Source organism: Giraffa tippelskirchi, chromosome 4 (assembly GCF_054371585.1).
Source record: "Giraffa tippelskirchi isolate mGirTip1 chromosome 4, T2T-mGirTip1v1.2.pri, whole genome shotgun sequence".
Lineage (NCBI taxonomy): Eukaryota > Metazoa > Chordata > Mammalia > Artiodactyla > Giraffidae > Giraffa > Giraffa tippelskirchi.
The window spans coordinates 73,395,515-73,423,437 of record NC_137278.1 but is presented as its reverse complement, the minus strand read 5'-3'; the positions used below and the strand labels follow the sequence as shown (position 1 = coordinate 73,423,437).

The window sequence follows — 27,923 nt, the reverse complement described above, 5'->3', positions numbered from 1 at the left end:
GGAATGTGGGTTATTATGAGGACAGGCAATTGTGATGGCAGCCAGGCTGTAGAATCTTGTGAGGCCAAATGTTAATGCCTCAAAAAATGTCCTTTGGCCCCAACTGGCAGTGTTGCGGTTTTCTAGATGGCAACAGAGGATAGGGAAATGATGGAAGGCCGAGGGGCAGGAGAAAGTTGCCCAACCTTCCCCAAGATGGCGCCTGATGACCCCATGTCTGAAGGAAACCCAAGGGCTTCGTTGGTAAGGAGGATGCCTCTTCCCACTGCTCCAGCCCGTCGCCTCAGTGAGGGGAGGAAGAGCACAGTGGGTACACCACGAGCTAGGGGCTGAGTGCTAGGAGATTCCAGACAGCTGCTAAGAGGAGGGTGACGTGCACCCCGTCTCCACACTGGCACCTGGCTGTATCCCGGGACTAGGTAGCCTTCATAAGATTGTGAAGTCACCTGAAGTTGGCTTTGCTCTCCTCCATCTACCTCTCCACTTCCCAGGTGGCTCATCTGGTAAAGAATCCGCCTCCAATATGGGAGACCTGGGTTCGATCCCTGGGTTGGGAAGATCCCCCTGGAGAAGGGAAAGGCTACCCACTCCAGTATTCTGGCCTGGAGAATTCCATGGACTGTATAGTCCATGGGGTCCCAAAGAGTCAGACTCGACTTTCACATACACACACACACACATCTACCTCTCCATGGGTTGGAGGCGGGGGTGGCTTTCTTCCTCCTACAGATGGGGATCCGGGTCCTCGTGTACAGAGGTACTCAGTGCAGAGCCTAGGTTTCTTCCTCCCTCTGTAACCTCTAGACGACTGGGTATCTAACTGATCTCAAACTAGCTGTGGAGGTGGGGTGAATCTCCTGCAAGCAGCGATTTGAAGATCACCAGGAAGACAGACTTCTACTCAGTTGCCCCACCACACCTACTTGCAAATTTAGGGCGCCATTCCTCTGTCAGTTTGCCCTCTCCTTCTTCTTAACTCTCAAGATCCTGATAACTCCACGTAAGTTTCTCCTAAGAATTCAGTCTAGATGCTTACAGTTCACAACACACTTTCAAGCACCCCTGGGGGACTGTGCCTGGGGCTGCGGGTGCACGGCGGGTTGGGAGGCGGGGCCGCCCCATACTGACTCCTCCCATCCCCTCATTTACGTCTCCCCAGTCCCAGGAGGCAGACATCCCAAAGCCAGACTCCTCCTACGACTACCTGGAGGAGGTGGAAACTTGTGAGGACGGAGGCTGCCTGGGGCCACCTAAGTCACTGTCCTCCAAGGCCGGCCCCGCTGCCACTAAAGGACAGGCGGGCGATGGACCCGAACCCGCGGAGCTGCCCTCGGTCCCAGCCACAGCGGCGCCGGGGACCCCAGTGCGCGAGCGCAACGCCGAGATGGAGCTGGAGAAGGTGCGCATGGAGTTTGAGCTCACGCGGCTCAAGTACCTGCACGAGGAGAACGAGCGCCAGCGGCAGCACGAGGAGGTGATGGAGAGGCTGCAGCAGCAGGCGACGCCCCGCCTGGTAGGTGACAGGTCCCGCCCGGCGGCCAAGGGTGCGGGACACTGAGGGTGAGGGGAGCCCGTCGCTGACCTGCACGGGAAGGCTACTTTATCCATTTGGCGGCTGCGTCCCACCCTACCTCCGCTCACAGCTTTAGAGCTTCCATATTAATTAAACTCAGATCCAACTCTTCAAGGAAGGTTGACCCCAGAGGGGGCGCCAGAACCACCTTGTCCACGGTTTTCCTCCTCAGGGAAAACTCAACTTTTCCCCTCTGGCTGGATTCCCACCCCTCTCCTCTCTTCTCGGCATCTCTTAAAACAGGATACCTGGGCCTAGACTGCAGACCCCCCACCCCCCACCCTCCACGCACCCCTCCATGTCCCCTCCAATGCTCCCCCACCCCCCACCCCTACCCCCGACACTGCAGCCTGGCCGGTGGATTTTGACAGAACCATCACCCGCCCCACCACACACAGACACACACCTCCCCTGATCAGGGCGGCATTTGTTCTATTGGATCACACTGCCTTGCTGTCAACTAAAACTTAGGTATCTTTTGACAAGAAATGGACCACTCTCCCCTAACCTAAACAGGGATAAGAAAGCCTGTGTGTGATTAAATGGGATGGGAAGTTCCTAACACTGTGGCTGGACCATCATAAGCACTAAATAATGAAAGATGTTATTGTTTAAAGCAGCACTGTCTGAGCTTTAAAGTCAGACAGTTCTAGGTTAAAATCCTGGCTCTGAAACATATGAATTGCATGACACTGGGCAAATTACTGATCCTCTTTGAACCCTGGTCTGCTCATCTATAAGGCAATACCTACCTCATAGGGTTGTGGGGAGGATTAAATGAAAGAATGCACGTGAGGCACTCTGAAATGAGCCTGGCACATTGAGGTAAGCACTCCATAAATGTTTGCTATTACCATTTTTATGTACTCATGCAATTCACTTCTTGACCCAAATGCAACAACCTACCTTCATCACTTTTTAATTTTATTGGGATGTAATGTATTAGCTATGCTTCCCAGTTCTGAGTCATCCTCAGTTCTGAGAAAAGTGCCTTCTGGCTTTATCCAAGTCATTGCTATAATTGTTGAGGAGGATATGACCTAAAGTAAATACCACTAAAAGATCTCCCTACAGGTTAGCAATGTTCCATTAATCAGCACCCTTGAGTTACATTTTCTCCAGCTCACATTTCTCTACCTTGTCCAGAAAACTACTGATACACACAGTCAAATGGTTTCTCAGAATTAAGATATTACGTGATAGCATTTCCCCAACTGACTGGTCCATGTTCTTTTTAAAGAAAATTAGGTTGGCTTTCCATGATTTGTTCTCAATGAACACACACTGGCTTCTTAACAATTATCTTTTGTTTTTCTTGCTCATGAAATACTTGCTTTTTAGTTTGAAAATCTTTCTCCTTGTTGGAGGGGATGGAAATCTTGATAGTCCTATCTGTTCTCTGTCTTCCACTTAAAAAGAGACCACTGGAAGTGTTTTGAAAAGTCTAAAAGGTTTCACAAATGCACAGTTATCAAAATCACAAATGTCAGTCATTAGTGTGCAGACCACCAACAGTGGCAAAGAGTCCATGGACACAGAGCCACACCAGGTCTGCAGAGAAACATAGTATCTGTTCAGCCCTCCACTCCCACCCCAGAACACAGGGTTTCTTCCTCTGGTCTTCTGCCTTCCTTGCCATTCATTTTGGAGGCAGCTTTACTGGAATCATTTTCTGCCCTGCTCAGTTTTATTTAGTTGCCCTCACATTTTATGTAGTTGTTTCAACAGTATTGTGTCCAAAACCCCACCTTTAACAATATCTTACAAAAGCGTTTTACTTCTTGTGCATTTCCTTGGAGAGTTGAGTTTTTAAATTCCCATCTCTCTTTTTCCGGGTGGGTGGGTGAGTGAATAGGTAGACAGTTGTTATTGTATTAAAAAATACCTCTGAGTATGTTTCTAGTGAATTCAGAGCATCACCAACCCTGCTTACAAAAAATGTGGCATGAGTTGAAAAGATACTTTAAAGAATGAACCATAGGTGTGATGCCTTCTTAACTGCAGATCGTAATAGTTACATCATCTTTTACTCCATTTATATGTTAATGCTTTCTACAGCTTAAATGGGGATCTGTTTGACCTTAATCATATAGATCCTGGAAAAGGGCAACACACAGGCAGAATCAGCCAGACAGCTCAAGCTGATCCTCCCCCACACCCAAGACCCTGAGGGTTTAGGGAGGCCCCATCACCTGTCTACTACCTGTCCACAGGAGAGACACACCCTGGGCTGAAGGACCGCAGCCTGTCCCGATGTGACACACGCCAGCACCCAGAAAATCAGATACAGTCATTTGTGCCCAAGGGATGCCCTCTCATTGGGCCGCCATCCAACAAAAAAGGTGGGGCATCAGGGGAGACCGTCCAGGGAACTAGCCCAAGACCCAGTGTCCAGATGTGGGGATCTCTGAGTAGGAGAGAGACGGCCCACGTGTGGGACCCACAGGCTGCATGGAGCATGCAGAGAAAGGAGGGCGGCAGCCTGACTCGGGAGGGCTAAGGCCGGGCTCAAGAAGTGAAAATGGATGAGTCCCCTCTGTGCCAGTAGCCTTGCCTGGAATTTTTCATTCTTGTCTCACTCTTCCTCCTCACCATCTTGTGAGGTGGGCACAATTACCCTCACCTTGGGTGAGGAAGACAGCCTGCCTAAGGTCACATTTGGGAAGGGACAAGAGCAGGAAGGAAGCCCAGGTCTGCCTGGTGCCCAGGCCCTGGTTTTGCAGGAAGGAAGCCCAGGTCTGCCTGGTGCCCAGGCCCTGGTTTTGCAGGAAGGAAGCCCAGGTCTGCCTGGTGCCCAGGCCCCAGTTGGCTGTTTCCACTCTCTTCTTTCTCCACAGTTCTCAGGAGGCCTCCAGGACCTCCTGCTTCCCCAGAACCAGTTTGCCATGTTCCTGTACTGCTTCATCTTCATACACATAATCTATGTCACCAAGGAGATGATCTTCTTTCTCTTCTCCAAGCACTACCTGTTCTGCATTGCGGCCATTTTGCTCTGTTTGATTAAAACTTTGTGGTCATACTTCCAAGTGCCTTCGCTCTCTCTCCATCACTGGGCACCTCCTTCCCTCACCTGTGCCCACCTCCCCCAATCAGAACTTGCTGTTAGGAAAGGTTTGCTGTCAAACATTTACACCTTAGTGTGAAGAAACCTGTTTAGGCCTTGTACTAAGCCTGAGTTCTCACTGTGGGTGAAGACGCTTTGTTTCCCAAGAGGAGAATTTCAGAAGGTAGTGGGTTAAGGAGGCATCTGTAGGGAGAAGGGGTTTAGAAAGCCTTTCCAGAATCACAGAAATTATACCGTGACTGGGCTGACTTGGGATCCACTGAATCTGCTCATTTAGGCAGATCTTGTCTGAGGTGTGGGGAGCTGAGGGAGGCTTGGAGGTAGGCCCCCTAAACAGGTCCACATCCCAGTTCCCATATGTTACCTTATGTGATAATATATATATATATATATATATATATATATATATGTATATATATATATAGTAGACATATATAGCTGTCTACAATATAAAATATATATATATATAGGGATTAAAGCAAGGCCTTGAAATGAAGAAGTGATCTTGGATTATCCAGATAAGCACAGTGTCATCAAAAGGGTTCTTATAAGAGGGAGGCAGGAGGGTGAGAGGCAGAGAACACATGGCCATGGGAGCAGAGCGGGGAGTGATGTGAGACCACGAGCCAAGAAATGCAGGCAGCCTATAGAAGTTAGAAAAGGCAAGAACATGGGCTCTTTCCTAGAGTCACCAGAAAGAATGCAGCCCTGCCAAAGCCATTTTAAATTTCTGACCTCCAGAACTGTAAGAGAATAAATGAGTTGCTTTAAGCCACTACACTTGTAATAATTTATGACAGCAGCAAAACTAACACAGGAAACTAATACAAGAGCCAAAACTCTACAGAGCTCCTTCCAGCTCTGCAGACATGTCAAGATGGCATCACCACGCCATTGGCAAGGGTCCATTTAACCCTGGCCTCAGCAGGACTGCAGACAGTCCATCACACAGGCTCAGAGCCTGCCCTCAGCAACATGCAATTCAAGAATAGAGATGCTAAAGCTCCAGGGAGCCCAGGATGGGCCTATTGGGTATCCTAATCATTGAGCAGTACAGGCCTGGGTGAGGTGGGGGCAAAATCTGGGCACACTCCTAGGGGCCTTGGGAAGGAGGCACTGATGTCTGATTAGAACCACAACAAGTCAGCAATGCTGCTCTAGTGGAAAAGTAGAAGGAGGGGGGACAAAACCAAACAGGCCACACAGCCCAACCCTCAAATCACACACACACACACACACACACACACACACACACACACACACACACACAGAGCTAATAGCTGTCTACAATAGACAAGTACACAGATAAGCAGACAGCAACGACTAAAAGGAACAGACTTTGGGCACTAGAGGGCTCACAGAGGGCACAAATGAAGTGGCCCAGTGTGTGTGTGTTCCACTCCCCTATCCCCTACACACACACACTTAGAGAAGGTTGTCAGCTGCCCGACCCCACCAGCCCCATCTGAGAATGATGGCCAGTGCAGGAGACTTCAAGAATAATGCAGCAAACTGAATGGACACAGCTGTGCAATCAGTCAAGTCTTTTTTTTTTTTTTTTTTTTTGACCCCTCCTCTTCCTGGGCATGAGGCTCTGCTTTAAGAGGAACAAAAGAATACGTTTCTGTCTTGTTGGGCTCTCTGAGTGATGCTGAGTGAAAATACATGAAAAGAGAAGACCATCCTGGGATTCAATGTCAGGACACATTATCGTGCACTTCAGTCCACAGTGACTTCTTATTTTCCACCCAGTTCAACGCATCCATTCCCATTTATAGCTGCATGTGGCAGGTATTTACTTGAAGGTAATAAAACTGTCATTTCTCATTAAACTTTCAATAGAATTTTTTTGCTATACGTCACCTATCACAATCTCTTAATTTGAGCTGGGTTTCTGGGGGGCAAGGATTGAGGCAAAAGAAGGAGGAGGTCTTGCTTTATTGACTACAGCAAAGCCTTTGACTGTGTGGATCACAACAAACTGTGGAAAACTCTTAAAGAGATTGGAATACCAGACCACATTACCTGCCTCCTGAGAAATCTGTATGCAGGTCAAGAAGCAACATTAGAACCGGACATGGAACAGGAGACTGGTTGCAAATAGGAAAAGGAGTACGTCAAGGCTGTATATTGTCACCCTGCTTATTTAACTTATATGCAGAATACATCACGAGAAACACTGGGCTGGATGAAGCACAAGCTGGAATCAAGATTGCCGGGAGAAATATCAATAACCTCAGATATGCAGATGACACCACCCTTATGGCAGAAAGTGAAGAAGAACTAAAGAGCCTCTTGATGAAGGTGAAAGAAGAGACTGAAAAAGCTGGCTTAAAACTCAACATTCAAAAAACTAAGATCATGGCGTCTGGTCCCATCACTTCATGGCAAATAGATGGGGAAACAATGGAAACAGTGGCAGACTTTATTTTGGGGGGCTCCAAAATCACTGCAGATGGTGACTGCAGCCATGAAATTAAAAGACGCTTGCTCCTTGGAAGAAAAGCTATGACAAACCGAGACAGCTATTAAAAGGAAAAGACATTATTTTGCACAAAGGTCCATCTAGTCAAACCTATGTTTTTTCCAGTAGTCATATATGGATGTGAGAGTTGGACTACAGAGAAAGCTGAGTGCTGAAGAATTGATGCTTTTGAACTGTGGTGTTGGAGAAGACACTTGAGAGTCCCTTGGACTGCAAGGAGATCAAACAGTCAATCCTAAAGGAAATCAGTCCTGAATATTCATTGGAAGGACTGATGTTAAAGATGAAGCTCCAATACTTTGACCACCTGATGTGAAGAACTGACTCATTGGAAAAGATCCTGATGCTGAGAAAGATTGAAGGCATGAGGAAAAGGGGACAACAGAGGATGAGATGGTTGGATGGCTTCACTGACTTGATGGACATGAGTTTGAGCAAGCTTCGGGAGTTGGTGAAGGACAGGGAAGTCTGGCGTGCTGCGGTCCATGGGGTCACAAAGAGTAGGACATGACTGAGCGACTGAACTGAACTGAACTGAAGGAGGAGATCAGTTAAGATCCAGAGATTAGGTCCAAGATTAAGGTCCTTTACACTTAATCCAAGATTAAGGTCCAGAGGTTTAACCTGCTAGAGCAAATAGAATTGAGAGTTTGAAAAAAAAACAAGTGCTATAATACCATTTATTTAATCAGCGTATTGCCAGGTAAAACTAGATTAAATACATCCATTTTCCTTATAAATCTTTAGAGAAAGACTGAGTAAACTTTCAGTTGTTAGCATCTCTTCTCACCCCCTTTGCAATGGGCATGAAATCTCCCTTCTGTCCCTCTTCCTACTTTGATAGAAGACTGGAGCCAGTAAGGGAAGTTGTGCCCTCAGTAAAAATGAGAGCAACTCATGGTCACTCCCCAAACTTGGTATAGGCCTCCCAGTTCAATTGCAAAGCATGAAATCAGAAGGAAGGGAGAGAGAAAAATGAAGAGAGATGCAAAGGATAGGAAAAAGGCACAGCCTAGAGTTACCAAGCAGGCAAGAAGTCAACACACAAGCCCTTCTGGAGCATCTCCAATGTGCCTGGTACTTGGTTACATGCTTAATGGAGGCCTGGGATGTAGACATGTATATCACCCCCATTTCACAGACAAGGATACTGAGGTTCAGAGAGGTTAAGTGATGTGCCCAAACCATCTTAGATCTCAAGTCTGACTCTAAAACACATGATCTTTATACACTTACACACTCCTAAAATCCTGTCTTGGAGGATTTCACAGCCTTGCTGGGGATTTGCAGCTGATACACACTAAAGTGTAAAGAAACTATCAGGCACATAGACCTCAGTGATGAAGGAGATTAAACAAGAGGGCCCTGGAGCACAGGGTGATCGGAAGTCTTCTCAAAAGAGCAGCTCACAGGGGCTGGTAAGCCTGGGACAAGTAGAAAGGAGCAGGGAGAACTCACCTGAATTCAAACCAGTGTGGGATCTTGATTCAAAGAAACGAGTAGGCTCATCCTCACTCTGGTGAATAGTAACAGACCTGGAAAAGTGATTTGGAACCAAATTTTATAGTTTTGAAAGTTGGTCTGAGGAATGTGAACTTAATCTCTTAGAAAATAAGGAATGTTCAAACTACTGTGCTATTGCACTTATTTCACATGCTCAGAACCTTCAAGCTGGGCTTCAGGAGTACATGAACCAGGAACTTCCAGATGTACAAGCTGGATTTGGAAAAGGCAGAGAAACTGGAGATCAAATTGCCAACGTTCACTGGGTCATGGAGAAAGCGAGGGAATTCTAGATAAACATTTACTTCTTCATTGACTATGCTAAAGCCTTTGACTGTGTGGATCACAATGAACTGTGGAAAATTCTTAAAAAATGGGAGTACCAGACCACCTTACCTGTCTCCTGAGAAATCTGTATGCCAGTCAAGAAGCAAAAGTTAGAACCAGACATGGAACGATAGACTGTTTCAAAATTGGGAAAGGCTGTATATTATCACCCTGCTTATTTAACTTGTATGCAGAGTACATCATGTGACATGCTGGGCTGTATGAAGCACAAGCTGGAATCAAGTTTGCTGGGAGAAATATCAACACCCTCAGATATGCAGATAGTTCAGTTCAGTTCAGTTCAGTTCAGTCGCTCAGTCGTGTCCGACTCGTTGCAACCCCACGAATCGCAGCACACCAGGCCTCCCTGTCCATCACCAACTCCCGGAGTCTACCCAAACCCATGTACATCGAGTCGGTGATACCATCCAGCCATCTCATCCTCTGTCGTCCCCTTCTCCTCCTGCCCCCAACCCTTCCCAGCATTAGGGTCTTTTCCAATGAATCAACTCTAAGCATGAGGTGCCCAAAGTATTGGAGTTTCAGCTTCAACATCAGTCCTTCCAATGAACACCCAGGACTGATTTCCTTTAGGATGGACTGGTTGGATCTTCTTGCAGTCCAAGGGACTCTCAAGAGTCTTCTCCAACACCACAGTTCAAAAGCATCAATTCTTCAGCGCTCAGCTTTCTTCACCATCAACTCTCCCATCCATACATGACTACTGGAAAAACCATAGCCTTGACTAGACGGACTTTTGTTGGCAAAGTAATGTCTCTGCTTCTAAATATGCTGTCTAGGTTGGTCATAACTTTCCTTCCAAGGAGTAAGTATCTTTTAATTTCATGGCTGCAATCACCATCAGCAGTGATTTTGGAGCCCAAAAAAATAAAGTCTGACACTGTTTCCACTGTTTCCCCATCTATTTGCCATGAAGTAATGGGACCAAATGCCATGATCCTAGTTTTCTGAACTTTGAGCTTTAAGCCAACTTTTTCACTCTCTTCTTTCACTTTCATCAAGAGGCTCTTTAGTTCTTCTTCGCTTTCTGCCGTAAGAGTGGTGTCATCTGCATATCTGAGGTTATTGACATTTCTCCCGGCAATCTTGATTCCAGCTTGTGTTTCTTCCAGCCCAGCGTTTCTCATGATGTACTCTGCATATAAGTTAAATAAGCAGGGTGACAATATACAGCCTTGACGTACTCCTTTTCCTATTTGGAACCAGTCTGTTGTTCCATGTCCAGTTCTAACTGTTGCTTCCTGACCTGCATACAGGTTTCTCAAGAGACAGGTCAGATGGTCTGGTATTCCCATCTCTTGAAGAATTTTCCACAGTTTATTGTGATCCACACAGTCAAAGGCTTTGGCATAGTCAATAAAGCAGAAATAGATGTTTTTCTGGAACTCTCTTGCTTTTTCGATGATCCAGTGGATGTTGGCAATTTGATCTCTGGTTCCTCTGCCTTTTCCAAAACCAGCTTGAACATCTGCAAGTTCACAGTTCACATATTGCTGAAGCCTGGCTTGGAGAATTTTGAGCATTACTTTACTAGAGTGTGAGATGAGTGCAATTGTGCGGTAGTTTGAGCATTCTTTGGCATTGCCTTTCTTTGGGATTGGAATGAAAACTGACCTTTTCCAGATAATGCAGATAATAGCACTTTAAAAGCAGAAAGTGAAGAACTAAAGAGCCTCTTGATGAGGGTGAAAGAGGAGAGTGAAAAAAGCTGGCTTGAAACTCAGCATTAAAAAAAAGTGAGATCATAGCATCTGGTCCCATCACTTCATGGCAAATAGAAGGGCAAAAAGTTGAAGCAGTGACAGATTTTATTTTCTTGGGCTCCAAAATCACTGTGGACAATGACTGCAGCCATGAAATTAAAAGATGCTTGCTCCTTGGAAGTAAGCTATGACAAACCTAGACAGTGTATTAAAAAGCAGAGACATCACTTTGCCAACAAAGGTCTGTATAGTCAAAGCTATGATTTTTCCAGTGGTCATGTGCGGATATGAGAGTTGGACTATAAAGAAGGCTGAACGCTGAAGAACTGATGCTTTCAAATTGTAGTACTGGAGAAGATTCTTGAGAGTCCCTTGGACTACAAAGAAATCAAATCAATCATTCCTAAAGGAAATCAACCCTGAATATTCATTGGAAGGACTGCCGCTGAAGCTCCAATACTTTGGCCCCCTGATGAGAAGAATCACCTCAGTTGGAAAAGACTCTGATGCTGGGAAAGATTGAAGGCAAAAGGAGAAGTGGGTGGCAGAGGATGAGATGGTTAGATAGCATCACTGACTCAATGGACATGAATTTGAGTAAACTCCAGGAGATAGTAGAGAATAGAGGAGCTTGGCATGCTACAGTCCATGGGATCACAAAGAGTCAGATACTACCTAGTGACTGAATAACAACAATAGTGACCCTCCCTCAAAAAGGGGAAATTCTTCACCCATCCCCTCTCCTGGGGACCATGTTCTTGCCTTGATCTTCTCTTCCATTTCCAATCTAGGAACATTCGTTCTAACATCCCCATGTGAAGATTGCATTTAGCTGTAAAAGAAATTCAGTCACAGTGGCTTAACAAAGTAGTTTACATGTCTCACACACTAAGAAATCCCTGGTAAGGCAGTCCATGATGGTGAAATTTCTCTAGGAAGTCATGGAGAACCCAGTCATAAAGGACCCTTCTATTTGTTCCACCATCCTTAGCATATGGCTTTTATCCTGCTCACTTCATGGCTTTTAGCCTCATAATCTCAGTATGGCTGCTGTGGCTCCAGGTATCAACTCCTGGTCAGCAAACGGGGAAAAGAAATTAAGCCACCTTTTAAAAGCTTTCCAGAAAAATCCACTTAGAGACTTCTGCTTGCACCTCATGGGTCAGACTGGTCATGTTGCTGCTCCTAGCTTCAGGACATCTTTAGTATAGTAAGTTTTTTTCCTGGACACTGATAGTATGATATCAGTATGATAGATTCTGATAGTGTGGCGAAGAGGGGAAAGAGAGGGATGGATATTGAATAAGCAAATAACTGTCTGCAATACCTTGCTGCTTTCTTAGGCCCAGCTCCCACTCCCTGCCTCAGGGCTGAGCCAGCATCACAGTCCTGTCCGGGTTGAGACAATTGGGTGGAGCACAGCTGTGGCCAAGCTGGGTCTGGCTCACAGCTGCACTTCTGCCTTAAGGCCTCACTCACATACCAGAGCAAGAAGGTCACAGTTTTCTCTCAATATAGGACTGGAACAGCTCTGCCTTCATCCTCTTGACCTCTGCCTGAGGCCCCAGGATCCTACACAACAAGGGCCTCAGCCTTGCCTGGGGGCACACCCCTTGGTGCTGGGTTGCAGGAGGAGGCCAGTCTGCCCCCACAGTCCCTCCCCTTCCTGAGTCCCAGATCCCACAGAACAGAGCCCAGTGCCCCCAAAGTCTGTCCTGTCATCCCACTCACACTGTGATGCTGAAGACTGAGAGCGTAACAGATCCTATGCAGTACATTCCACTATAGCCCAAGCAATTAAGCACTAATAATAAAGTTTCAAGCAGTCTAAGGAAGAGAAAGATAGAAGAATCTTGCCTGCTGTTCCAGTGGAATCACATAGGTTGCAACCCTGAGCCCAGGGACAGGCTAGTATCCTGGAAATGCTCAGATCTGCAAGGAGGGAAGGAGGAGCAGGCTTGGCTTCCAAATTCCCTGCCATCTCTGTTTCTAATCCCACTTCAACAGGCGATGGCAAGCAAGATGGTTAAGCTTTCTAGGCTTCATTTGGGTGACCTACTAATTACCTAGGCTCTCAGTTTTTAAAAAAAAAAGAAAAAAGGTGGGGGATGGAGAGAATGGGACCAAAGGGCCTTGGGTCTGATTTCAGAAATTCCAATTTAATTGATCTGAGATCGTGTCAGAGAGTTTGATAACTTGAACACTGCCCCAGTTGACTGTAACATTTTCAGCTTCATTACAAAAACTAAATCCTTGTGACTCAACACATGATCTGAGGACCAGCAGCTCCAGGTATCTTAGAAATGCAGCACCCCAGGCCTTACTCTGGACCCACTGATCATTTGCGTTTTAGACAGTATTCTCAATGACTCTTGTACACGTGGACGTCACAAAAGCGCTGCTCTAGGTGAAGTGATTCAACCTCTGTTCAGCTACAAAGACAGTGCTCTCGGCCTGGAGGGTCTTGGGCTGGGGGCGGGGGAGGAGAGTCGGGGGTGTAGAGGCAAGACAGGAAGGAAAGGAGAGAGGATAACCGAGCGTGCAGCCCCTACTAGGGCTGTGGGAGCCCCCCTCACAGCTGGCAGGCACAGGCTGAGCGGCCATACTTCCGCCCCTCCCCGCCATACTCTTCACCAGTCTTTGCTCTGGGCTTCTGAGCAACCAAATAATTGCTCCCAGCACTCCACGATTCACCAGAAACTTCCGGAATCCCCCCAGGCCTGTCTCTGCCTCTGTCCCTTTTATGATCTGGCTCCGTTGTAGCTTGGGGAAAAATCTTGCTAATATACATTCATTCATTATTTAAAGGTTGCCACTGTTCTTTCGGGAAGGTTAAGCATGATTAAAAGATGGGATTTTTTTTTTCCACAGGGCACAGCAGAAAAGCTAGGACTCCCGCATTTTTAAGCTGTTTTGGCCAAGCCTTGTTGCATAATTTAAAGTCTGTGACTCATTTAGATTTAATTAGCCAAAGGAGCAGCAGCTGCAGGTTCATTAGTTGGTATTTATTAAGCACCCTCGGAGGGCTGGGTCTACTGCTCTTTAAGAGCTTCGGACTTGCAAATTTCCTATACTTTAAGAAAGAGGGGATCACAGAGAGGGTTAGGAGGCAAGCATTTTGGTTCCTCAAGATCAAAGGGGTGGCATCAAAGCACCTGGGGTCAGGAGACAAATCCCCCAAAGGCCTCTGCCAAGAGTCAGTGATTTAGGGATTCAAGGTGACAATGTGATAACAGGGTGCAGGCTCAGCTCTACAAATAAGAGGTGTTAGTTAAGAGAAGGGCAGAGAATGTAGGGGTCAGAGACCTGACTTTAAGAACCAGGAGAAGTGGAGCAATCAGAACTGAGCTCCAGGATCTTCGGGGCCCAGTGCAGAAGGACAGTGAGGGTCACTTGTTCAAGAACCACTGAGGATTTCAGTGGGGACAGAGGATCCTGGAACCAACTAGGGGGTCTGGCTAAGTGCAGGCCATCCTCCCCACCGCCAGCGAGCATAGAGCCCGGGGGCACTGCTGTGGTGGTCCACCCATGAGGCTGGCCCTCGAGTGAGTGTGGGAGACTTTCTGGGGCAGGGGGCTTTTGTGGATCCTCTGAAATCCCCCTCTGGTCCCTGAGACCCTATCAGCCAGAGGAAGGGGAACAGGTGCTATGCATTTTGAAAGGGGGTAGGGACCGCGGGAGCAGGCCCAGCTGCTGAGGATGCTGAGGTTGGTGGTCTAGGGGGACGAAAGGTCCCTACAGGCAATGTCCCGGGGGGGGGGGTCTCATATGCCCACCAGCTCTGGTGGCAGAGTCCAGCTGAGTGGGAGACACCTCTTGGTGTGCAGGTCACGCCCCGGGCTTGCAGCTGCTAATCTCAGGGCTAACACAAGCACTGAGTTCCCCAATTCTTGGCGTTTCCTCTCCCTCCTGGCTTCCTCCCCAGCCCCATTCAGCAGCTAGCTTTTCTCTGGGCTAGAAAATCCCCAAATAAGAGAATAAAGCTACACTTTTTACCCTCATGAGCCTCATTTGTATCAAATGACACAGTCACTTTGCCTCAAACTTTGCATCAAAGGAGCCTTTGTAGGGTCCTGGGGCAGAAAGCAGGTCTTGGAAGAGAGCCACCGGAAAGCCATGCAGAAAGTGCTGAGCAAGGCAACCCTTGGTTGAGAAGGTGGGGCTCAGTGGGAGGGAGGTGGGGGTGGTGTCCTTGGGAGCTTCCCGCACCCCTAGGTAGGGCATATGCCAGACATTCTTTACCATGGAGCCACTCTCCTCCCAGCTGGAGCAGCTAATTGTGTGCTGCCGGGACCACCCCTATTGCCGGGGCTTCAATCCATGCTTGAGGAGCAAATGAATGAACAAGTCGATGAACAAAAGGATGCAGCCTGAGAGAGGACTCCGAGCTCAAGCCTTCTGTGAAGATGTCCTGGAGAGGAGGGAAGGGCTCACGCACTTACCCAGCAGCTACTGTGTATTCTGCCCCATCCAACACACTTCATGTCAACTCATCTCATCCCACGGGCACCCCGTGAGACAGTACTATAACCATCCTCACTCTGCCAATGGGAATGAGACTCAGGTTCAGGAGTTGCCTGAGCTTCCTGAGCTGGAAGCCTGGCAGGGACCAAGTATAGCACGGAGCTGGAAGTTGCTTTAAAGAATGCTGAGAAATCTATCTCGTCTGTTTGGATGTTAATAAGATTCAGAGCTGCTTCGATAATAAATGTGAAGAGTGATGTTACTGTATTTCAAATGCTATTGTGAGGTATGCTGTATCTCTCTATATTGTGCACACCTAGAGGTAGCGGCTTCAAAGGTACTCGACTGAAAAATCTGCCCTTTTATTCCACCCATTCTCTCCCTTCCTCCCACTAAAGGTTGTGGAGGGAAATATCTCTGAGAGGAGACAAGTATTCAGTCCTCACTCACTGGCTCAGGTGGGGCAGGTGAAAGAGGGGAGCTGGCCAGATGGACCTAACAAGAAAGGAAGAATCAGTGTAAAAGAGGCAGCCCCCCTCCCCCACTTCCCCACCTCCTGCCCATTTTCACCCTGTGTCTAGTTCAAGGGCAGCCAGGAATCCAGTCTTTTTAAGTGATACCTGCTGATTTTTAACTGTTGACTCCATCTTTTTAGGCACTCTATGGACCTAGCAAAAGTCTGCAGGCCCACCAACTCACAACCTTTGAACTTGAGATGTGATTTCCTTTATGATACAGTATTCTGTTTCACCCAGAGACATGCTGGGGGAATTCTTTAAACAGAAAATACTCCTAGTTACAAAAATAGAATGTGATTCACTCTAGCCCTGCATTAAGCAGAGAAGCAGCAGTAAAGGATGTTTCTTCCCTTCACAAATTGCCTCACCTTGAGGTGTTTCAAGAGACAGATCTCTTTATGCATTTCAAATCAAGTTAGAATGGGAAAAATCTAATTTTCATACAACTTGAAAGAAAATGGGAATTTGACTCAAACCTGGGTCAGGATTAAAGAAGGGGCAAGGCCGGGGCCTGGGGCGGAGAAGTGAGGCAAGAGAGTGCATTGCAGGCAGAGGGCAAAGCTGGGTGCCCTCACTGAGGGATGTGGAGAGAGGCTGGCAACAGCCCTGTGAGATTGGTGAGACAGAGAGATGGAGCCTGGGGACCGGATCCAGCCTGAGAGGGGAAGAGGACGAGGGCACCTCATCAGTTGCCATGGCAACAAAGGAATAACGAAAGGGGAGGGGAGGGGAGAAAAGGAGGGAGGGGGGAATCTCAGAGAAGAGCTATATTGTGCTGCTACAGCCAAGTCTCTCCCCTCCATCCAGGCACCTTGTCTATAACTCCTGGGCCTTCTACCACCTCCCCCACTTGAAATAAAATACTATGAAATGAAATGATAAAATACTATGAAATGAAAATACTATGAACTGACATCAAAGACATTCAGATCCTATATGTGTAACTATAGGATTTATAACTACTTACTTTGCATCAGTCTCTAGAAGACCTCTTTTTAAAAATGTTTTTAAAAAATATTTATTTGGCTGCACTAGGTCCCACTAGTTGCAACATGTGGGATCTTTAGTTGTGGCATGAGAACTCTTAATTGCAGCACGTGGGATCTAATTCCCTTACCAGGGATCGAACCCAGGCCCCCTACACTGGGAGCATGGAGTCTGAGCCACTGGACCAACAGGGAAGTCCCTCCAAAAGGCCTCTTGAATTAAAAAATATTTTCTCCACTGTCCTGCTATGCTGCTGCTGCTGCTGCTGCTGCTGCTAAGTCGCTTCAGTCGTGTCCGACTCTGTGCGACCCCACAGATGGCAGCCCACCAGGCTCCGCCATCCCTGGGATTCTCCAGGCAAGAATACTGGAGTGGGTTGCCATTGCCTTCTCCAGTGCATGAAAGGGAAAAGTGAAAGTGAAGTCGCTCAGTCGTGTCCGACTCTTAGCGACCCCATGGACTGCAGCCTACCAGGCTCCTCCGTCCATGGGATTTTCCAGGCAAGAGTACTGGAGTGGGGTGCCATTGCCTTCTCCACTATGAAAGCCTGTAATTCAACTATCAGGGCAAAAATTCTTGGACTAAGGATTTGTTCATGTTCAGTTACAAACCCTCCTTAGAAACAGTAATATATTGGATATTAACTTCTAGAATCTCATAAATTAATTTATTATATGTAGCAGGGGTCTTGGCTTCAGCCTAGGTATGTCTACTACTAGGATTCAGGCATATCTAAACCTGTATGATAAGTTAGTAGGATAGACCCCAGACAGATCACTTTATAGGATGATTCCAGTGACATCTGCTATGTGTACGCAGCGTTCATTCCCCATTGATTTTCTTTTGGGGAACTCCCTGTTCATCAGTCTTTGTAAATTTCCAGTGGGCTGACTTCCAATTGAGGGTGGGCCCCATACCCAGACCTGGCCAATCAGAGCATTCCATCTGTTGGCCAAATGATAGGTTCTGGTGTGGACACATGACCCAAGCCTGACCAATGAGTCTCAGACTTAGGACTTTTGCTAGAACTCCTGGGAAAGATAAACTCTTCTTTGGGTACTAATTAGGCAGAATAAATGTCCAGAGCGATTGGTGTCTGTCTTGTTCCACTTGGGAAAGCCCGACCTGAGAATACAGCTTACATGGAGAAAAGCAGAGCCAAGAAGGGATGAGAAGACTCAGGGAAGGAGTCTTCCTGAGGGAGGGAGGGAGGAGAGAGAGTGAGACCTTGTTGGCATAATTTGAGCTCCTGGATCCACCTGAAATAAGAGACCTCCCTAAGCTTTTCAGTTTCTATTAACTTTTATTTAAATTGAGTTTCTGTCACTTGGAACTAAGAGTTCTGAAGCATGCAAGGGCTTTCCCATTTGGCTAAGGAGAAGAGAATTACATGAGTTGGAATGTGAGCTCAGCGATAGCTAATGGAGGAAACTTGGCATCTCTTTCCAGTCTGTCCTATAGAGAAAGCCAAGCAGATGAATCTAAACAAGGGAGTTTGAGACACATGGGGAGAAGTGGCACTATTAGCGGGGCACACATGAGAACTCACGTGTGGGAAGGGAGTCATTACTCCACTTCTGGAGGGAAAACAGCCCTGCTCTGGCACCATGAGGGCTTGAGGTATTGATGTCTCTGCCAATGGAAATGGTGGCAGGGCATCGCTGAGAGGGGATGCCCAGTGGAAAACCACAGACGAGCATAGTCTGTACAATCACAAAGGCTCCATGATAAGACCATGAACAGTCTGGAAGCAACCCAAGTGTCCATCAACTGATGTGTAGATAATCACCATGTGGGACAGCCATACTGTGGAATATTATTTGGCAGTAAAAAAGAATAAAGCATTGATCCATGCTACCACATGGTTGAGCCTTGAAAACATCATGCTAAGTGAAAGAAGCCAAACATAAAAGACTACAAATGTTATAATTCCACTTACATAAAATGTCCAGAATGTGCAAATCTCTAGAGAGACAAAATAGATTAGTAGTTGCTTAGGATCAGGGACTAAGGGAGGGATTGGGAGATGAGAGCTATGGGTGCACAGTTTCCTTTAGGGTGATGAAATGGTCTAAAATTAACTGTGGTGATGGTTGCAAAACCTGAAATGCTAAAAGTCATCTAATTGCACACTTTAAATGGGAAATTGTACAGTATATGAATTATATCTCAATAAAGTTCTTACCCTCCAAAATGGCTCTTGAGGTTTCTGCTGAGTCTACGTGTGGTGGGGATAAAGGTGAAAGGTTAGCCTCCAGGAGACTCCAGGTGACCCAGAACACTTGATGAAGCTGCTGAGACTCTGGGAGGGAGTCTGCCCTTCGATCTGACAAAAGAGACCTCACTCTGGGCCAGCACTATAAGAGGGCTCCCCCCTGACTCTTATCTGGTCTCACCCCTCCCCACAGGGTAGCAAGTCTGTAGGGCCAAGTGGATGTGCCCACCACACTCCACCTCCTGAGAACATACCATAGGCATACAGGACCGAGGAACTCCTTGCCCAAAAGGTCCCAAACCTGTTTCTCGAGGCTGCAGTCCTCTTCCCCAGGTTCATCCTCCACAGGGTAGACTGAATTGGGGAGGTGGCACATACAAGAGGTGTGACTGGAACTTGGATATGCAGGCTGGTTGCCCACACCAGGCCCCTCAAAGAATGAGGCAGAGCTGGGGGGGTGAAGGATAAAGGGACAGGCCATGGGCCTTGAGTGCAGGGTTGGGGGGGCCTGGGGCCCACTCTTCCCACAATCACCAAGTATTCCAGCAAATGATCAGAGAAATACGAGCATTCTCAATCCAAACTTGACCTTCCAGGTCAACATGAAGATGTATTTTTCAAGACAGAAAGCTGGAACATTTAACAATTTGTTAGCCCGCTTCATAGCTTTAAGATATGTGGCTTGTGGACCTCTATTTGTCTTCATGCTCTGGATCCCCGCAAACACAGAGATCTGATGCTGAGAGATGCTTCACTTGAGAGAAATCTATCAGAGCTCTTCTTTCTACAGAATCCTGCTAAGGGATTTCCCAGGCTGCGTTTATGGATTTAGGAAACAATTCATGGATTCTTTGCTCCAGGCTATAGAGAAAGCTTTTTGGGGCTCCAAAATCACTGCTGATGGTGATTGCAGCCATGAAATTAAAAGACGCTTACTCCTTGGAAGGAAGGTTATGACCAACCTAGATAGCATATTTAAAAGCGGAGACATTACTTTGCCAACAAAGGTCCATCTAGTCAAGGCTATGGTTTTTCCAGTGGTCATGTATGGACGTGAGAGTTGGATGGTGAAGAAAGCTGAGCGCCGAAGAATTGATGCTTTAGAACTGTGGTGTTGGAGAAGACTCTTGAGAGTCCCTTGGACTGCAAGAAGATCCAACCAGTCCATCCTAAAGGAAATCAGTCCTGGGTGTTCATTGGAAGGACTGATGTTGAAGCTGAAACTCCAATACTTTGGCCACCTCATACGAAGAGTTGACTCATTGGAAAAGACCCTAATGCTGGGAAGGATTAGGGGCAGGAGGAGAAGGGGACGACAGAGGATGAGATGGTTGGATGGCATCACCGACTCGATGGACATGGGTTTGGGTAAACTCCGGGAATTGGTGATGGACAGGGAGGCCTGGCGTGCTGCGATTCATGGAGTTGCAAAGAGTCGGACACAACTGAGCAACTGAACTGACTGATAGAGAAAGCTGATACATAGCTGCCCACAACCTGAAGTTTAACGATTTCTCTCAATGTCTTCTCAGCTGAGCCCACAGCTTAGGCACACAGTGAGGTGCAGGCTGGAGATTCAGTGGTTCTCAGAGCCATACTAAGGAGTCAGTGCCTGTCTGGCTCCTTGTCTTTCAGTTTTGTTGTTGCTTTTAAGATACAATGTAGTAAGAGTCCAACTGGCAAAGAATCCTAGCAGAAGCTCATGGGAAACGTCTGAGAGCAGGTATGAGGCAGGCCAGGGAGTATCCATACTTCCTTCCTCTACATCTTCCTGTTGGCCAAAAACTCTGAGGAATCGTGTGCTAGTGCCCTTGCAGGAGAGACCTTCAAGACACACAGTCTCTGTCCTCCAAGAACTTATCATCTAGCTGCAAACTACCACTGACACAGATTATTAAAACACAACGATCCCTGGTGGTCCAGTGGTTAAGAATCACCTTCCAGTGTAGGGGACCCTGATTCCGCCCCTGGCCAGGGAATTAAGATCTTACATGATGGGGCAACTAAGTCCAAGCCTCAACTAGAGAACCTGTTTGCTCTAGAGCCCATGTACTACAACTAAAGAGAAGCCTGCATACCCAACACAGCCAAACAAATAAATAAAAATAAATATTAAAAAAAGAAAAGATGCTCAACATTAAAAAAAAAACACACACAATATAAAAACCCCATGATATAACAGGGTGTGACATAAAGCATTTTCAAGACTAGAGATAATCTCATCCAGAGTTTCCCCTAGGCATGGCTGACCCTTTGGACTACATTACCCTTTACTTGGGCTTCCCTGATAGCTCAGTTGGTAAAGAATCCGCCTGCAGTGCAGGAGACCACAGTTCAACTCCTGGGTCAGGAAGATCCCCTGGAGAAGGGACAGGCTACCCACTCTAGTATTCTTGGGCTTCCCTTGTGGCTCAGCTGGTAAAGAATCCACCTGCAACGTGGGAGACCTGGGTTCGATACCTGGGTTGGGAAGATCCCCTGGAGAAGGGAAAGGCTACTCACTTCAGTATTCTGGCCTGGAGAATTCTGTGGATTGTATAGTCCATGGGGTCACAAAGAGTTGGACACGACTGAGTGACTCTCACCACCACCACCCTTTGCTTGGGAAGAGGGGGAGCTGTCCTGTGCATTGCAGGATGTTAACAGCATCCCTGCCCGCTAACCCACTAGATGCCAGTAACAGGCTCCCTGCCCCAGTTGTAAGAACAAAAAGTATCTCCAGACACTGCCAAATGTCCCATGGGGGTCAAAACTGCCCCTAGCTGAGAACTGTTGCCCCCCCCCATCATTTCCAGTATAATTAATGTTTATAGACAGATAATTACAGGAAGCCAGATGAGGAGGTCAGTTTTCATTCCAATCCCAATGAAAAGGCAATGCCAAAGAATGTTCAAAGTGAAAGTGAAAGTTGCTCTTTGCAACCCTATGGACTATACAGTCCATAGACTTCTCCAGGCCAGAATACTGGAGTGGGTAGCCTTTCCCTTCTCCAGGTGATCTTCCCAACCTAGGGATCGAACCCAGGTCTCCCACATTGCAGACGGATTCTTTACCAACTGAGCCACCAGGGAAGAATGTTCAAACTACTGCACAACTGCACTCATTTCACATGTTGGCAAGGTAATGCTCAAAATCCTCCAAGGCAGGCTTCAACAGTACATGAACTGAGAACTTCCAGAGTTCAAGCTGACTTTAGTAAAGGCAAAGGAACCAGAGATCAAATTGCCAACATCTGCTGGATCATAGAAAAAGCAAGGGAATTTCAGAAAAACATCTGCTTCATTGACTACGCCAAAGTCATTGACTGTGTGGCTCACAACAAACTGTGGAACACTCTTAAAGAGAAGGGAATAGCAGACCACCTGACCTTCCTTCTGAGAAACCTGTATGCAGGTTAAGAAGCAACAGTTAGAACTGGACATGAAACAACAGACTGGTTCCAAATTGGGAAAGGAATACATCAAGACTGTATATTGTCACCTTGCTTATTTAACTTATATGTAGAGTATATCATGAGAAATGCCAGGCTGAATGAAGCTCAAGCTGGAATCAAGGCTGCCAGGAGAAATATCAATAACCTCAGATATGAAGATGACACCATCCTAATGGCAGAAAGTGAAGGGGAACAAAAGAGCCTCTTGAAGAAGGTGAAAGAAGAGAGTGAAAAAGCTGGCTTAAAACTCAACATTCAAAAAACTAAGATCACGGCATCCAATCTCATCACTTCATGGCAAATAGATGGGGAAACAATGGAAACAGTGACAGATTTTATTTTCTTGTGCTCCAAAATCACTGTGGATGGTGAGTGCAGCCAAAAAGATGCTTGCTCCTTGGAAGAAAAGCTATGACAAACCTAGAGAGCGTACTAAAAAGCAGAGACATCACTTTGCTGGCAAAGGTCCATCTAGTCAAAGCTATGGTTTTTCCAGTAGTCATGTATGGATGTGAGAATTGTACCATAAAGAAGGCTAAGTGCTGAAGAATTGATGCTTTTGAACTGGTGCTGGATAAGACTCTTTTTTTTTTTTTTAATAAATTTATTTATTTTAGTTGGGGGCTAATTACTTTACAATATTGTAATAGTTTTTGCCGTACATTGACATGAATCAGCCATGGATAAGACTCTTGAGAGTCCCTTGGACAGCAAGGAGACCAAACCAATCAATCCTAAGTGAAATCAACCTTGAATAATCATTGGAAGGACTGATGCTGAAGCTGAAGCTCCAATACTTTGGCCACCTGATGAGAAGAGCCAACTTATTAGAAAGGAACTTGATGCCGGGAAAGATTGAAGGTAGGAGGAGAAGGGGATGACAGAGGATAAAATGGTTGGATGGCATCAATGGACATGAGTTTGAGCAAACTCTGGGAGATCGTGAAGGACAGGAAAGCCTGGCATGCTGCTGTCCATGGGGTCACAAAGAGTCAAACACGACTGAGAGACTGAACAACAACAGATGAGGGGAAGATGATTGTGGGTGGGAAGAGCTGGTTCTTGAAGAAAGTGGCACCAGAACTAGGCCTCAAAGGCTGAGTAGGAACTGGTGAATCTGGCTAGAAGGACAGCCCTCCAAGATGGGAGAGAGTGTGCTCAGAACAAGCAGCATGACCCACATGGTTATGAGGTTGTGCAATGTCAAAAGGTGCCCAGCCGAGAGGACAGGAAGGGACTGAAACACAGCTCCCCTCTCCTGGCCAAGCCATGCCTCTTGGCACCGGGCTGCGTCAGTCTGGAGGAGAGACTGTTGTTCATACAAAGGTGTCTTGGGCTCCCCACCTCATATGCTCATGGTGCTGTATCTGCCCAAAGAAGGCCATTTCCTAGTGACAAAGGCACCAAGGGCCAGCCAGGAATGAGCATGCCCTAGGACGGAGAGCAGAGCCCCAGCACAGCAGCCCGCCCTCCGTCAGGGTCCGATGGGGACGGCAGCATCTCGAGCCTCTGGTTGGCCCCACTAAGCTCTCTGCTCCAGCTGGTCTGTGGGGACACCTTCGCTCCTCCTGCAGAGGCCCTTCATGGAAGAATGAGAAGAAAAGTCTTTCAAGAGCTCAAGGTAGGTTGAACTAAAAGGAGAAGGAAAGCTCTAAGAAAAGAGTCTGGATCTGAGACACACAGCAGCCAGTGCGCCTGGACTCAGGTTATTGTTGCTTCTGCCCCTTGCTCAGAAAGACCCTACAGAGAGGTGGTCATCCCTCAGGGATGTCTCCTATGCCCAGAGAATCTTTCCTCCTACAAAGAGACCTTAAGACCCTGCAGGGAACACTCATCCCATCACCTTCCCTTTCTTTGCTCATCCATCCAGCAATGGACCAGCAAAAACTAAGGTACTGGTGCTCCTGGGCATACACGAAGAACCTCCCAGGGGTATTTTGGCATGGGCCATTTTAAGAGCCTCACGTGACAAGTCCTCACCTTTCACAAGCACCGTGTTAAACAGCTGTCTCATCTGAGTAGACATGTGAGAGAGGCTGCTGGTTCTCCCTCCTGCTTCCCTTACACCATCACCCTTCGCCCACTTCCCCAAAGAGCAGCATACTTCCTACCCATCCCGAATCTTCCCACGGGGCGCTGGCTTGAGGGGAAATGTATGGCACAGTGAAGTGAAAGTCTAAATTCCTGTATCCACTTGGAGAAGAATGGTGGCTAAATGACTGGGCAAATCAACTAGCTTCCAGTTCTCTGCTTTCATTCAAAGTGAAGGAGAATCTATTCTAGTTGTCTGTCAACTGATAGGTTTTTAATGATTACCCATATGATTTTTGACATATACCTCAAAAAGAGTTTGTAAAACTGAGTGACACTGTTATAACAAAACTCCTTACATTCTTTAGTATTTACACATGTGAAAAGGTTTCTGAGCTCAGTTCTTGCATCTATTTTTTAAAATAGAAATAATACTGAAACTTGACCCCTCCTAGCAATGAGTAATATTCATCTATGGATATATGATCTAATTGGGGTGGGAAAAAAGCACTTCATCCTCATTAAGAGATACATTTTCAATTAAGCTTTATTTTTTATGCTTCCTTAAGTAGCTATTAAATTTTCTAATAGCATTTGTTTTGATTAATTGTGATAGTTGCCATGGTACAAGTCCAGACAAAATATTCTCTAATATTTAGAATCTATGGTCACAAGAACATTTTAAAATAAATTCATTTTTATATACATAGCTTTGCTGGAGAGAAGTATGATTGGGTGAATAAAAGACATTCAATCATAAAAATGTATTAGGATAAAGTTCGGTTGAGGAAGTAGAAGGAAACATAAATTCAAGGAGAAAAAAAGATGAAATTTTTCCAACTGTTAAGGGAGAACTTCATGTATTTTTTAAAAGGATTATGCTGGGTATCCAATCACTATACTATTTCATTTAGAAACATTTTTCAGAGTACTGTAACAGTTTTATCTTCAAATGTCAATATTTGCATACACCAGAAAGTACACCCTATGTAACTAGTTAAACTATAGAAAAATTTTGAACGTTTGCTCCTAAAAATGTGCAAAGGGGTACACAGATTTTAAGGAAAAAAATGGAGTCCACAAGAAAAACGTTTAGAGATCAGGGTCACAGAGCTTAGCTCTTGCCTGCAAGGGGATGGCCTTCATGAATGCAAAATCAGCACCTTTAAGGATTTCCTAAGTCTCCAGGGACCTGGGGGCACCCTTCCAGTGTTGGGCTGGGGGGTGGGGGCCTCTCACTGGTGCAAAACTGGCCCGAAGCGCTCCCCCTTCATCCTCTCAACACTTTCCTCCCTCTTGATTTTCTTGCTTGTTTTATTTTCAGCTTTCCTCCCAAATCCCATTCTCTCCACTACAGACGCCCTGTCCGGTCAGGGTGAGATGTCTTCGGCTTGTTTGTATCCCGCCTCACCCTTCCTTTCTTCCAGAAGCTTTCAGGTGGGCAGTGCCCCCACCTGCCCTCCCTAGGCTCGCTGACCGCAGTCTAACACCTCTTGTACACGTGCGGCACCCACTGCTTCCTCCAGTTTTCTCTTGCTTTGGGCGAGTCCTCACTCCCCAGCTAAGCCATTCGTTTTCTCATCTGTGTCTCCAAGACTTTTCTCAGCAGTAAGAGGCGGATATAAAGAATTCAGCGAGATGAAATTCGTACTGGCACAGAGCCTGGCCTGCAGCCAGAACTGGGTACCCAGCTGCGTTCAGCAAATACTTGCTAATCGCGCAGTAGAATTTTCCCTCTGGCCAGTGATTACAGAAGTCTGGGCTTCCTATCGTCCTCCTTGTCCGCCCAAGGAACCAAAGAGAGTTTCCAAACCCCAGGTCTCCTTTCGACAGCTTGCCAAGCAAGAGTGATGGAAAGGCCCTCCCCCTCCCGCCACCGCTGCCGCCCCCGAGTCCGCTCTGGGTGCCCGAGGCCGAACCGTGGACGTGAAGAGTGTGTGGGGGGAGCCAGGAGCTATGAGGTCATGCTCGGGTCACGTGATCGCTCCCGCATCTGTCAACTGTGATACAATTACTAAGCCGGTCTGGGCGTGCGACATTCAAACCAGTTCTCTCTCCCTCCCTCTCTCGTAGGCTCTGGTCCCTTTCACAAGGGACCGTCTCAAAAGTGTAGGATCCTGAAGGATTTGGCTCCAAATGTTACAATTTAAAGGGCTGGGCTAGAAAGAAAGGAGGGGAGAGAGAAAAAAAGTCCAAGAGAGCACTTACTGCTGCTGCAGTTTGAAAATCATGCTTAAGGCTCCTTAAAATCTTTTCTTTCAAAGCAATTTGGCATATGTGTGAAACAGTCTTTTAAAAATCTTCATATGGCCTATTAATTCCATTTCTAGCCTGCTTGTAATTCAAACTGGGGCAAAGGTTTAGGTACATGAAAGTCACTTTGTTATTGAAATTAACCAACCATAAAAGGAAAGTGAATAGATTAGAGTACAAAAAATATATATAATATTGTTCAGTTGTTTAAAATGATTTCCAAAAATCTTTCATGACATGGAAAAGTGTATGAAACAATGACCACAGGGAGTATTTGCTGAGCACTTCCTATGTGCCAGATGTTCTGCTAAATGCTTTCTATGGATTGATACTTACACCCTTAGGAGACAGATACAATTATTATCCCTCTTCTAAAAACTGTGGCCTAGAGAAGGAACCAGCCTAAGGCTGACTAGCTAATAAAGTGGGAAAATTGAGGCTTAGTAGTTAATCCAAAGGGCTTACCTAGATAAATGACAGAGGCAGGATTTGAACCCACAAAATCTGAAGCTGGAGTCCAGCCTTTTAACCCCCATAATCTTAACTGCCTGTCACAGTAATAACTGGCAAGAAATCAGTATGAATACAGCACACACACCATCAGGTCAGTAGTGTGTACACACACACACACAATATATGAATAGCAAAAGACTGAAAGGACAGACACCCACATTCTCACAGTAGTATCCCTCAGTGGTACAATTACCAGTGATTTAAGTTCTCTTTATACTATTCTGAATCTTTTAATGCAGTGTGTCAGTATTATAAATTAATGCAGTGTGTATGTATTAATTTAACAAATAGACAAAATGTTATATACAGATAGATTTCACTAAAAAGTCATGTTTTAATTATGGTATCATTTATTATTAATATAATGAAAACTTCAAAGTAGTTCATGACAATTACTCTTTTAATAGTTAAATGAATTTTAAAACATATTAGGTGCAATAATTTGCAGGTACTGAAAATGAAAGGTACAGAGATCAAGTGATACCATTATGTGAAAAATCAAGGTACAAAATGGTAGGCATACTATACACAATTATTTGAAAATATTGTTGTAAAATCTGGAAGAAAAAACAATATCAAAAGATAACTATCAGGATGCTAAAATTATGTGTGATTTTTAAAACTTTTTTGAACTTCTATAATATCTTGTTTCTTCTATACTAACAAAATATTTTTATTATTTTAATATTTTATTTTATTATTTTTATAAAATATATAACACAATATTTTATTGTGTTAAGGTTCTGTATCAAAATTAGCACAGAGCACATGGGAATCATTTTTACCTTTCCAGAATGCTTTCTGTTTTATCTTACTTCATTGCCAACACACCC

General features: G+C 46.0%; 1 protein-coding gene across 1 annotated transcript; it reads left to right on the top strand.

Annotated features, from left to right (window-relative positions):
• The first annotated feature begins 43 nt into the window (after positions 1-43).
• TMEM247 (transmembrane protein 247) lies at positions 44-19,119 on the top strand. Its single transcript, XM_081590475.1, has 4 exons — positions 44-243; positions 1,160-1,513; positions 4,411-4,599; positions 19,054-19,119. The coding sequence occupies exons 1-4, from the start codon at positions 127-129 to the stop codon at positions 19,117-19,119; spliced, it is 726 nt and encodes a 241-aa protein (XP_081446601.1). The 5' UTR covers positions 44-126.
• Positions 19,120-27,923: the final 8,804 nt, after the last annotated feature.

Coding starts and splice junctions, on each gene's coding strand:
- TMEM247 (XM_081590475.1), top strand. CDS start 127: ATGGCAACAGAGGATAGGGAAATGATGGAAGGCCGAGGGGCAGGAGAA. Junction 244..1,159: donor GAAACCCAAGGGCTTCGTTG/GTAAGGAGGATG, acceptor ACGTCTCCCCAG/TCCCAGGAGGCAGACATCCC. Junction 4,600..19,053: donor CTTTGTGGTCATACTTCCAA/GTGCCTTCGCTC, acceptor CCCTCCCCACAG/GGTAGCAAGTCTGTAGGGCC.